At 31.9% G+C, this 13,584-nt stretch overlaps 2 protein-coding genes across 4 annotated transcripts; one reads left to right on the forward strand and one right to left on the reverse strand.

Annotated features, from left to right (window-relative positions):
- The first annotated feature begins 441 nt into the window (after positions 1–441).
- Positions 442–6,146, forward strand: LOC125064757 (RNA-binding protein cabeza). The gene is made up of 7 exons (XM_047671958.1): positions 442–616; positions 690–869; positions 946–1,288; positions 3,349–3,380; positions 4,471–4,619; positions 5,105–5,820; positions 5,915–6,146. Exons 1-7 carry the CDS (start codon positions 607–609, stop codon positions 5,940–5,942), a joined length of 1,458 nt encoding a protein of 485 aa, XP_047527914.1. The 5' UTR covers positions 442–606; the 3' UTR covers positions 5,943–6,146.
- A 2,542-nt stretch (positions 6,147–8,688) lies between these two features.
- Positions 8,689–13,561, reverse strand: LOC125064866 (mitochondrial Rho GTPase). 3 transcript variants are annotated; one of them, XM_047672157.1, is made up of 12 exons: positions 13,220–13,561; positions 12,928–13,136; positions 12,705–12,857; positions 12,500–12,631; positions 12,225–12,421; positions 11,944–12,133; positions 11,189–11,324; positions 10,962–11,092; positions 10,546–10,773; positions 10,212–10,405; positions 9,276–9,284; positions 8,689–8,993 (listed from the first exon to the last, which is right to left on the reverse strand). In XM_047672157.1, exons 1-12 carry the CDS (start codon positions 13,410–13,412, stop codon positions 8,867–8,869), a joined length of 1,899 nt encoding a protein of 632 aa, XP_047528113.1. In that variant the 5' UTR covers positions 13,413–13,561; the 3' UTR covers positions 8,689–8,866. The 3 variants fall into 3 exon arrangements, with proteins under 3 accessions (XP_047528113.1, XP_047528112.1, XP_047528115.1); XM_047672156.1 differs by having other exon boundaries at positions 9,276–9,314; XM_047672159.1 differs by lacking the exon at positions 9,276–9,284.
- Between the last annotated feature and the right edge of the window lie 23 nt (positions 13,562–13,584).

Here is a 13,584-nt window from a genome sequence, read left to right on the forward strand (position 1 = left end):
CTATAACATTTAACAAGATATATTTTTTTCACATCTACTTAATTTTACCGCTCTGGGCATTGGCTCCGACTCCCGCTCCAGTGCGCTTTAGCGCTAGGCTCTAGATTCTAGAATAAAGCCGACGAATACATAAATAACTATTACCAGCTAGATTTAATATTACATTTCTTCTTTAGTTCGGATCTTTGAAAATATGAATAAAAAAAATGTGCTTTAAATTATTAATATATTTATTAATGTTATTTTGCAAAGTGGAAACTGTATATTCTTCTTTTCAATGGCACTTTTTAAATCGCACTATAAGAGTATAAACAACATAAACTTCGTACAGAAAAACTGGTTTACTAATTACTGCTAGCTTCCGCATCCCTCTATTATTTATGTTTATTATCAGTCATAGACCAGATTTTCTATCATTCGTTTCCTTTTCCTTAACGCTATACTACTGTCACCGTCGTGTTTCCGTCGGCCATTAATTTATGTATTTCGATTTCGTGTGCGGCACCGCATTAGTTTGAGATTCTATACTCTTTTGTATTAAGTACTCTAATTTTATGAATTCAAAGGATCAATATTAATTTTTATCACCGAAAGTGAAACCGCAAAATGGGTGACCGTAAGCATTATATATTTTTTATAACTTTAATTGAAAACAAAACATTTTAAACTCACAATTATGTTGGTTTTAGCTTACGCGTCTGGTGATTATAGTGGTGGAGGCGGCTATCCCGCTCAATATTCGATTCCTCCTCCGACTTTAAGCTCGAGTGAGAGTAGTTACAATCCAGGACAGCAACAAGGAAATTATAACCCAAGCGGCTATTCTGGGCAAAATTCCGGCCCTGCCTGGAATCAGCAAAGTTCAGGCAGTGAGTAAAGTTACTGGTATATTAACTCGCTTATTATAATTGTCATGATTTTTTATAAAAAAAAATAATTTCATAGGTGGGAGTGGAAGTAATTATGGAGCAAGTCAACAAGATAACAATTTCGGTCAAAATTTTGGGTCCAATTATGGAAGCGGGGGATACGACCGAAATAATGGTAACAACTACAACGTGAGTGGAAATGATCGTGGAGGAAGTAACTACGGTAATAGCGATCGTGGAAGCAGTTATGGGGGCAGCGATCGGGGTAGCGGCAACTACGGCGGCAGTGATCGTGGTAGTGGCTCTAACTATGGAGGAGACAGAGGAGGAAGTGGCTACTCTGGGGGTGACCGAGGATATGGTGGAGGTGATAGATCAAGCTACAATAGAGACGGGGGGAATAGAGATGGTGGCTATGGGTAAGCATCTTCTTGAATTATTATTAATTTTATTTTTAAATAAACACTTATTAAATCAAGAGTACAGACATAAAGCAAATTCAATTTATTTAATGATTGAAAGCAGCAGTGTTCAGCGGCTAAGTAGGTTAACAACTTTATGGTTAAGATAAAAAATAAACATAAAGGGATCTGAAACTTAATTAATACTCACTTGAAAATTAATTTACAATTAAGGTGAATATTGAAATACTATATACTTAGGATTGAATTACAATGTACATGTGGTTAAACTTTATTGTAATTTGGAATGCTGTAATTACAGCACCAGCAGCAAAAGAAATTTCTTTTGAACATGGTTATATGTGAAAACTCTTGGAAGTTGTGGTGTAGTTAAAGCTATTTTTCAAAACTGTAATATTCAATTATAATAATATAAAAAGGTATTCCTTTTTCATTCAATCAGATGTAAATGTTTAATATAATGGTGTTTTCATATGAAATTCTTATTTCTCCTTTCAAAAATCAGCCTAACAGCAGAAAACTACATGTGCATGTTAAAGAATATCTAAATAATTTGTAATACTGGAAATGTCTTTTGCTAAATGCATTAGTTTACTATAAGGTTTGCAAATAAATATTCAAAAGAGGTAACTGAAAACTTATCACAGTATATTAAATATTACACGTTAAGTTAGATATTTCAAGTGATACTGCATTATAGATATAATGTAGTAATAATAGGGCTCTTTGTGTGTTTTAATTATAGTAAATGTGCTACTAATTTATTCATGTTGCTACTGTCACTATCCTACTTCATTACCACATTTTTTCGTAACAGACCAAGCTTAAGATATTATTGATGTACATATTACCTAATGCAAACTGCAATGGCAATATTATTTTGGTATTACTATGATCAAAGTTTATAGTTGGACTTAATATTATTAAGGTTTTTGCTACATAAACATTTCAACATCTACTTTGATTGTGTGTGAACTAATTTCTTTATTGGTAGTGTTGGCAAACATTTTTTATTCAGAAGTAATCTATAAGTTAATCTTTGACATAAAGAAACCTGGTCATATACATTTTTATCAACTTAATTATGTCTTCAAATATATTGTTAGACATAGGCAACACAGTTTTCATCGCTTATTTTACCTGCAGTTATTGATGCATATATAACCTGAGCATTTTTTTATCCATCAGAGTGGGACATCTATACATGGTATGATTATAAAACTCAAATGTGTGTTTATGAAATTTATAGATTAATTTTGGGAAATTAAAAAAAATACTTTTCAGAAAAAAACATTTTTCGAAATATATGGTGTTATAGTGTTTATTCTAAATAAATTGTTAACAATAGTCAGATTTGCTAGGATATTTAGGACTTAACTGTCCTACTTAAAATTATATGTATGGTACATTTAATGCATAATTGATTTTATGGTTTTATTTGTTCTCATTGACTTGTGATAGTTACTAAATTTTTTTGAAACATGTAGTAGGGTTTAATGTCACATCTTACCTCATTTTGACTGTCACTATCAGCAAATGGTAAAATTAAATGGTAGTTGTTACACTTTTACAGATAAGGGAATATTTTCGATGGCTAGTATCCTCTCCTGAAATAAACATTGTCTTAGCTAAATTTTGGTGCATTAACGAACACACTATTTTTCCTTATTTATGAAAACTTGTTGAATCTTAGAATTTATATCACTTAATCATAAATCTTGAAAAAGTGTTACTGGTATGAATTTGTATATAAAAATTTACTAAATGTAATTTTTTATACATAAATAATGAAGTTTGGTTCAATGACTTAATTAAGTTTCTAAGACACTTTTTTAAGATTTTTCATGTGCATGACTTACAAAGAATGCGTAAATGTGTTTGACATCAAAAACTGTTCTAAGATTTTCAAGGTATCAAGGTATTACATAATGCAAAAGAAAAGGATTCAACATCGAAATGGTCAATCATAAAAATGGCCTTAGTTTCAATCTGCGTGCATCATAAGGTGTGCCCCCAGCCTGCCCAGTGTGAACTAAATGGTGTTTTTGTTGTTTTAGTGGCGGCGGCAGGGGGGGTGGTTATAATAAAGGTAAAGCTCCTCGCTTATGAGCGATTGGTGCTGTTGTCATATTTTTAATTTGTAATTTTTAAGGGCTGCCAAATAAATTAATTTAGATGTTATGTACTTCACTTCTTGGCTGTTGACAAATTGTCTTCCTTCACTACTTAGGGTATCTAATTTTATAAACTGGGTTTTAAAAAAACAGTAAGTGTAACTCATCAGGATTGAAACCCAGTAATTATGGGTTTTTATATATTTCATAATTTTATGGAATTGAAACAGATTTTCTGGTATGTAACTGAGAAGAGGGTTAGATTATACACCAATACTTATATACAAAGTAAATGTTACAGTTAACATTAAAAATTCTTCTTTCACTAGATTATTTAAGTGTCAATTAACACAAGGTTTCATTTAGGTGATTAAAATAAGTTAATAATATTCCACTTGCAAGTGGTCTTATAAAGGTGGATAATGAGATAATTATGGGTGTTTTATTATCAGGTTTAAAATTAAGGTATAAAAATATTACTTATGATGTACAATTAAAGGGTGCAAGGTAATCATTGACTAAACATTCGTAATTTTTATATTATACTTGGAGTATTCTACAACTGTCAGCAGCTGGATAAGTGTTTTATTATTTAAATAAAATCCATTGGTAATTTATACCAAGTAAATACTGTCATGCTACATTCTATTTAGAACATATGTTTAAAACATAGGCTACAGTAATTCTTTAAAGTATACCAGAAACACTGTATATATTTTGGCAGCCCTGTGCTTTAAAATAACTTTACTAAATGTATCACTGCTAAAATAGAATGATACATTGTCTTTTCGTCGTAAAGTAAACAGTGGTTTAGTGGATTACTTTAATTCTTCTGATAGTGTAACTGTAAATAAATTTTTTAAATGAACTGCATGTTCCTCAACACATTGTCGTTTTTAAATTCTCAAGCAACATGCAATATTGGGTATTGTCACACATTAAGATAATGTTATGTATGAATGGGTTAAAAGTGATTACGCTAGAAATAGGAAAGAAATAGGAAAATGGTCTATTGTCATATTTATTTTGTAGTGCAATTGAAATTAATTTATATATTGTTTATAGGTGGCGGCGGTGGATTTGGCGGTGATAGAGGAGGAGGTGGTGGTGGAGACATGATAACTCAAGAAGATACTGTTTTCATACAGGGGATGAACCCATCTACAACTGAAGATGAACTTTGTCAATTCTTTGGTGCAATAGGTATCATAAAGGTAATATGAGATAAGAAATTATAAACATGTTAAAAATGTAAATAAATTAACTCGTAGTGCAAATATAAGTGCAATTATATACTGTGATAAATTACTAACGCAGTTTGTTCTCCATAATTCAGTGTTTTTATATGCAATATGCAACACATTTTCCAGAAGTAAAATAAATCTAAACATTCCATATATCCTAATTGTAAATACATATTAAACTGTAGGTATAGTTAGACCTATATGTTTGTGAATATAGAATAAAAACTTATTTAAATCATTTAAAAACCTGTAGCCTGGAAGTTAGAAGTGTGCACACTCCCGTGCCTCAGAAAGCACTTAAAACAGTTGGTTGTGTGTCTAAAATTATTTTCGGTCTGGATGAATTTGCAGTCCCATCAGATTGAAAGAATAGAGATTACTCATCATTTGTCAATTTATTGCGTTATAATTATACAATAATTAAACAAATTAATTGAATTTAATTATTTTTACAGACAGACAAAAAAACACAAAGACCCAAAGTGTGGATGTATAAAGATAAAGCTACAGGTCAACCTAAGGGTGAAGCAACAGTGACCTATGAAGATTCCAATGCTGCTTCATCTGCTATACAGTGGTTTGATGGAAAAGATTTTAATGGAGCAACGATAAAAGTGTCACTAGCACAAAGACAGAATACTTGGGGCGGTGGAAAAGGAGGCGGCGGTGGCGGTGGTGGTTTCCGCGGTGGCCGAGGCGGTGGTGGCGGCGGTCGTGGTGGTGACGGAGGCGGAGGTGGTGGTGGCGGCGGCGGAGGGGGTGGCGGTGGCGGCATGGGCGGTGGTCGAGGCGGTGGTCCACCTTCAGGAAATCGCGCTGGTGACTGGAGATGTCCTAATCCAAGCTGTGGAAATACTAACTTCTCGTGGCGAAAAGCTTGCAACCGATGCAACGAAGAGAAACCGGGTGGTGGAGGCAACGGTGGCGGCAATGGGGGCAGTAGTGGTGGACCTCCATCAGGTGGCCGCGGAGGTGGTGGTGGAGGTGGACCACCAGGAAGAGGCGGTCGTGGCGGTGGAGGCCGTGGCGGTGGACGAGGTGGAGGAGGTGGTGGAGGTGGAGGCGGCTGGGGCAGCCGTCCCGATCGCAGTGGTGACCGTGGTGGTGATCGGCGCGGTTCCGGCGGTGGCGGAGATCGTGCAGGCGGCGGAGCAATGAGAGGAGATGGAGGGTAATTTTTATTAATTAATATTAAAAATAAATTAAATGTGTTAATGTAACCTAATACTTTTTTCTATTATTAAATTTCATACATTTTTTTTCAGAGGCAGAGATCGCCAGAGACCTTATTAAATAGTTTATTTTAGTGTTAATCTGAACTTAGGTTTTAATATTTTGTTGTGACTGATGCTAAATGTATTGACTTATTACAAACAAAACTTCACAAAAATGTAAAATTTTTAACTTTCATTACAAATGTATCCATTCCTGCAGTCATTCATCTAAGTGGACTTATCTTTTTGTTTTTTTTTTACCTCAAAATTACTATAAAATTATGTATTATATTTATATATAATAAATAAAGTTAGTAAACTAAAACTTATAATTTGAAAATAGGAATAGTAAAATAGTGTGTATGAATCTGTCAAAGATATAATTTTATTACTACTTTTTAAATATTTCTATCCTGTGGTGTTCTTCTATAAATATGTCAACAAAATAAAGTGGTAATCAAAAAAACTGTTTTATTTTAGACGTGTAGGAAACTTCTTAATATTCCAACAGTCAAATATATAAGAGTCTTATGCTCTACCTACGCGTTCTAGCCACTGAGCCGAGATGGCCCAGTGGCTAGAACGCGTGCATCTTAACCGATGATTTCGGGTTCAAACCCAGGCAGGCACCACTGAAATTTCATGTGCTTAATTTGTGTTTATAATTGATCTCGTGCTCGGCGGTGAAGGAAAACATCGTGAGGAGGCATGTGTCTAATTTCAACGAAATTCTGCCACATGTGTATTCCGCCAACCCGCATTGGAGCAGCGTGGTGGAATATGCTCCAAACCTTCTCCTCAAAGGGAGAGGCCTTTATCCCAGCAGTGGGACATTTACGGGCTGCTAATGCTAAAAAAAAATATATAACTTCAACAGATAATGAAGTTTTTTTTTATGATATAATTAGGAGGACGGGCAAATAGGTCACCTCATGATTAGTGGTTACGAGCGCTCCGTACAATGGTACTGTGAGAAATATTAACAAATCCTTTCATCCCACCAGCGTGATCAATCTTTGGAACTAAGATGTTATGTCTCTTGTGCCTGCAACTGGGTTACTCACCCTTCAAACCTGAACACAACTATACTTTTCACTGCTATTTGGCGGTAGAATATCTGCTGAGTGCGTGGTATCTATACCTAGTCATGTTTGTAGGTTCTCTTTTAATTCGTCTTGTTCCATGAGACAGGTCAACTGAACATGTACCTGAAAATCGCAAATGTCCTTGCAAACTATCTATCGTCATTACCCTTACCGATAATAATGTGCACAATATAATACGCGTGATATGTACTTCAATTTAGGACGGGTCATTTTGATCTGAACAATAACTGACACCGAAAAGTGATTGAGATTTATTTATATGCTGAAAATCTGAATTATATATGTACGAATAAAATTGAAAATTGGTAAACCTGTGGTATTACTAAATATGGATAAAAATTGTATATTAAATAATTTAATATTGCTAATATTATTTATTATACATACATAAAAGTGTAATAACTTAATATTAATTTATTTTAAAAAAGTTATCGTTTAAAATGACATATAAACAGGGTAAGATCTTAAAAGATAAAAGCTACAATGGCGGACGACTTTTGGAAACTTTGAAAGGTTATTAATTGAAGCGTCTGATTGATGATTTTTGCGTATATTACAGCATACAGATGCTCGTGTGGATTCACAGCAATGTTTTCCTTCATCGCTGAGCACAAAATGAATTATAAACAATAATAAAAAAGCATATGACAATTTGGTGGTGCTGGTAAGGATTTGAACCCACACTCACCGGTTAAGACGCACGCATTCTAAACACTGAGCATCCGCGGTTCTTTTAGTTTGATTTTAAATATGTATATGAATAAAGTATTACAGTTCACTAAAAAGTTTAAAAGGGACGACAGCGCTAACACCAATGAGTGGTAGTTTCGAATTAATGACGTGCCCTCGGCATTTGCCATTAGCAACTCAAATGAAGATAAAAGAATCTTCTTTTATTTTTACATAGGTAAATATTGGAAATTGTGTTATGTTTACCTCTAATGTTTCGTTCGTTTGATAAACAAATGTTACAGTAGACACTAACATAGCCGTAACGAAAGAAAAAATCATACCACCAACCATACAACCTCTTTAGTAAATGTCGACAGTCGCTCGAATATTAAATGTGAGAAATCTCCTTCATTTAACCGTCTTAAAGTAAATATTAAATCAATGTAAATGTGAGTTGTGCCGTAGTATTACTTGTAAAATATTTGTTTTAATTCCCAATTGCCTTTTTTATTTGAGAATTACATGAAGACAACAGCTGATCAAAATGATCGCAACTTAACATATTTAAGAAAAACGGTACGCAACTGGTGAGTATATTGTTAATTAATGTTCCAGTAGATTTACTGATTCTTCTAATTGACTCTGAAACGGGACATCAAATATTATTCGTAAAAGTATTAAATTAATTATATTTATCTATTCTTATTGGAACGAAGTTCTTTTATGCGGCTTACAATAGAAAATATCACCTAAGGAAAAAGCGCTCTGTCCCCTCCAGGCGATCTTTCTCTCTCCTTCTCTTTATATTTTATTTCATATATAAACTATTTTTTGCTATCTTTTAATTTCCATGTGATTGTTAATAATAATAACAGTTGTCATTTAATCATTCTCAAACTTAAGTAATTAATTTAGTAATTTTATTTCATGAAGTCTTTTATTTATTACATAATTTATAGAGAAGAAAATTCTCATTTTATAATTAAATTACAATGATAATATATAAAATAATTATATATACTATAGTTAAATTAAAACATCTTTTAAATTAAAACATTTTATTTACAACAAAAAAGTAATAATAATTTATGAACGCATTGCATTACATATCTTTGGTTTGTATTGGATACTCATAAGATCTACTTATTTAAAGATATTTCTCACGTATCACACGCCTATATTATTAATTGGCAAGTTTCAATATATCCAATACATATGTCAAAATCTACCGTCGTTGGAAATTCAACATCTTGAGAAGCATGAAGCCCATAATAGTCGCTGCGGCAACCCCGATACCAGCTTTCCACCACGACGAGTTCTCTCCCGCCAAACTCGCAAAATGCTTTAGATGCCTGAAAAGCAAAACTTGTTATCGACATAAGTGAGCAGTGTTAAACTAAAATTTTAATACTATTAACATTATTAAAGAAAAATTGATAAATTATATATGATTTGTTGACTACTTCTTCTTAGCAACTCTCTTTTTATGAATAATGTATTTTCATAGATTAGTATTATAAATTATAATTTAAAAAGATTGTACTGAAATGTAAATTCAAATTAATTACAAAATGAATGCATTTTATGTAGCATCTTTACAGAAATTTAGACTTGAAAATTATAGTAATACCAACCTGTGTTTGCTGAATAAAATCCAAGCAGCTTGAAATTGACTGACCAAGATACAATTAAAATAACAGGTTAAAAATATTAACACATAATTATGTTCTATTTAAATTAAGCATCACAGCAAATATTCGATATAGCTCATGAATAAATTTACCTTTAAAAAATATGCAAAATATGTTTTTTTTTTACTTTTGACAGACCTCCATTCATCAGTTATTGTCGTCTGTGGTCTTTAGAGATTTCTTTCTATTTTTAAAGGTGAATTAGTTATTTATTTTACAGACATAAGGGATCTCTAAATATTAGAGGTTGTGGTTAACGGAGCTTTGATAGTACTAAAGTCTAATAGATGACAGAGGTGACCACTGACCTTTAGATATTCCTAATCACCTTTATGCTTTATATTTTAAAAAATACCGTAATGGAATACCCCCGAATTTATAAGACCTGCCATTATGCGATATTAACAATATCACAGTGGTAATTTTTTATATTCACCAAAACTGCATTGATAATATTTTTTATAATCAAAGTTATCAACTTAAATAACACATAAATAACATTACTTTTAAATTAAAATATTTATTACGAATTGTAAACATTGTTAAATTAGACAGGGACCAATTTAATTTCCCGATCTACGTTCAATAAAATTCTAAATATTGATAAGATACAAATAATCACTGACAAAACAATTTTTTTTTATAATAAAATATTGTTTGACAATGGATTGATATAATAATTATATTAATTATGATAGACATTTAAATTTTATAAATTGAACTCTAACATAGGCGACTTGAACGTTTGTGAAATTTCCTTTTTTATATATTTTTTATCTAAATTAGCTTCCTAACTAACCAAATTCCTCTTACACACCGATTCATGAAAATATAAATCTATTGCAAAATATATTTTTTGTGTACGTAGACAATACTTACGGAAATGCAGCCATAGTCGCCAACTTTACAAAAACATCGTGCTTGTTCTCTTTGATATTAAAAAATTGCGGAGGTAGAAGTTGATATTTGTTACAAAACACGTCCGGTTGTAAAATATATTCCTGTCTCATCATTATATTTTCACCTTTAGTTCCAACAATTAAAACAGGAATGTGACTTTCAGCAAAATATTTCTAGAATAAGAAAATAATATTAAAGAAATTATATTTTTTATTCTTAATTTAGAAATATAAGATACATCTAGAAACATGACGCACATTGATAGTGAGGTTATGAAACAAATTCGATAAAATATCTCTTGGTAAATACTCACAATATATATTCTAGCAATATATTCAAATGATCTAGTGGCGGCGATATCATAAACGAGGCAAGCCACGTCACAGTTAACTTCGTGAGGCTGCAGTGGATCCGACACGCGGGTTATGGGAATCTCCCTCAGAACTAAATACTTTTCTTGTCCATACACGAGCACCGTGTTTATGCAACAATTATTTTCCGTGTTATTGTCACCTCTTTCGTACGTAGTTGGTTTTATTTTCTGTAATAAATTATGTTGTAGCTATGACTTATGAAATAAATGAAAGCTGAACTTGAAGACAGAGGCTATGACATAGAAACCGATCAGACTCTTATTTTATATATAAAACTAGACATGAACCTAAGCAATCAGGTAGTAGAACTTGAATTCACATTATTATATTTATATAATAATTATTAAATACATACCTTATGTGCTATGCCTAAAAAACTTCGACATATGGATGTTTTGCCACATGATCTTGGACCAATAATATGACACTGGTATACATTTCGACTTGACTGTTTTTTAGCAATATCAACTTTCTTATCTCGGGTAACTGAAAAGAAACATAAGCTATAAGCTAGTATCAGTTTCACTTTAGGGTAATGCTAACCAATAATACTTTATAATACATATTTGTTTTAATACTTACTATGTATGGCTGATTTTTGGGTATCATTTTCAAGAAAATTGTAGCCTAAATAAGCTAAGTAAGCACTTGTACTCTGCAAATCATGTAACGTCATTAAAGTCCAACGACACATCCAGCCTTGTAGAGTTAGAAAACCCTGAAAGCAAACATTTTAATTCTATGACATCTTATTTCTATTCAAAACATTTATATTGATACCTATCTTACACTTCTGTAGTGGGTTTCAGATATAACATAAAATGATTCAAAAAAATAAAATGGTTCAAACAATTTTGACCATGATTAACTAGTACTCTTTGTATAAAATATCAACAATGCATAACTTAGTTCAACATGCATGCAATCTATGTATGATGAAATAAGTTATTAATGGTGCAATCAGTTTTAGGCTTCATATTTTTTATAGGTCCACTTTTCTGTCTCAGTTACCAACTCTTACACATTAAAGTAAACAGCTGAACAACAAAAACATTTTATTGAGGACATTAACATATTTTGTTAAATTAGCCACCTAGCTGATATGTGGATATTGTGAATGGATTATCATCATTAAATGATCAGTCTTATTGCGCTAAACATGTACATGTAAAAACACTGACAATGAAACAATGTTTATAAAAAATGCCATTGCATTTTAGATACCTTAAAAAGTGTAAAAAATATACCTGGTGAAAAAATACTTATGGTAACATACAGGCCTTATTCACAATAATATTTAAATTCTTCATTGTGAATATTTATTTACAAGTAAGTACCTTATCATTAGTTGGAACTGTATAACGTAAGTTGTGCCACGGTATACGGGGACAGCAAGAAAAGACATTCTTTATTTCAGTTGGATTTAGCATACCATCCCTGTCTCGATCATATTTTTCAAATAATTGTGTTAAAAATTGCTGCCCTTTATAGGAAAGCTCTGTAGAGCATCCTACAGGAACTTTTATGCTGTAAAATAAATTGAACATAAACCTTTTATGATATACAACTTTGAAAAAAATGTTAAGACATTATCACAAATAAGTAATTACAAACATACTTAGCATATAAATAACTATGCATCAATTCTAAGCTTTCATCATAACCAAATTTACGCAGGACTGTCCAGGTTGTCTCATTTCTCCCTCTTTGTATAAACAGACAATGCAAGAAAATGAATCCCTTCATAGTAATACATTCATTCTCTATACCTCCAGCTATGTTTTGTGCAATTACTGATTTTACTTCATCTAAAACCTGAAACATCATTAAAAAAAAATCATTGAAATATTTACAATTTTTTTACCATAAAGAGATCTATATTGCTATGAATACCTGTAATTGTAAAGGTGTATCGAAACATTTCTTTTGAAATATTGTTATTTCATAATCATCTAATACACCATCTCCATCAATGTCACAAATTTTAAATATTCTTGTTAGAGCTTTTTTACATCTTTCTGTAAGCTAAAATTAAATAATTTGTAACAAATGAAGTGTATTCAGTATAAATAAAAACAATATTATTCATTTACTGTACCTCCTGTTCTTCTATTGAGTAAATAGGATGAATTGGGTGTAATACTGCTTTTTGTGCATTATAGAACATTTCTGAAACATTTGTTAGGGTTTTTGCTGAACATTCTATGCACCTGTCTACCTCCGGGTATTCCTCAGCAATGTCCCAGATGTTCTAAAATGTTATATGATTTTATATCGACGGGCTAATATTACGTATAAAGATTAATGAAATATAAACTTACATCAATGATGGAATAATCTATTAGATCTATTTTGTTTCCAACGAGAATAACAGGTTTCCGGTAATCATCTGGGCAGTTGTCTCTTACAAAGGGTAACCAATAAGAAGCAACTTTATTTAAGGTTTCTTGTCTATCCACCGAAAAAACTATACATATAACATGTGCTTTTTCAATCTCTTCCGCAACTTGTTCAATAGTTTGTTCGGTTACTTTAAAAAAAGAGGTGTTAGATACATATCATGATCGCACAATCATAAATTATTACAAATAGTCTTCATTTTCATGTACTTACGACATACATCGACGATGTTCGTCGGTACTTGCTCTGGGGTAACATCAGCAGGGATTGTTATTTCTTCTGCTTTAGGGGGCACATTTTCTGCAAATTCTTCAGTAACCAGTGAGAGTATTAATGATGTTTTACCCACTGACGGTTCGCCAAGCAAGATAATCCGAACTGTTCGGGGAATTGTTTCATAAACCATTTTGAATTTCGTTTTATAGATTTTTCAAGTCATTATGTAAACATTTTTGAATACAAGACTCTCATGTCCGATTTGTATTTCACTTTTTATTGTTTTCTTAAAAACTAGGTACCATATAAATTAGCTAAAACTCAAAAGCCGATTTAAGATTTTATAATCACATAGATAAAAA

This window comes from Vanessa atalanta, chromosome 6 (assembly GCF_905147765.1).
Source record: "Vanessa atalanta chromosome 6, ilVanAtal1.2, whole genome shotgun sequence".
Classification (NCBI taxonomy): Eukaryota; Metazoa; Arthropoda; class Insecta; order Lepidoptera; family Nymphalidae; genus Vanessa; species Vanessa atalanta.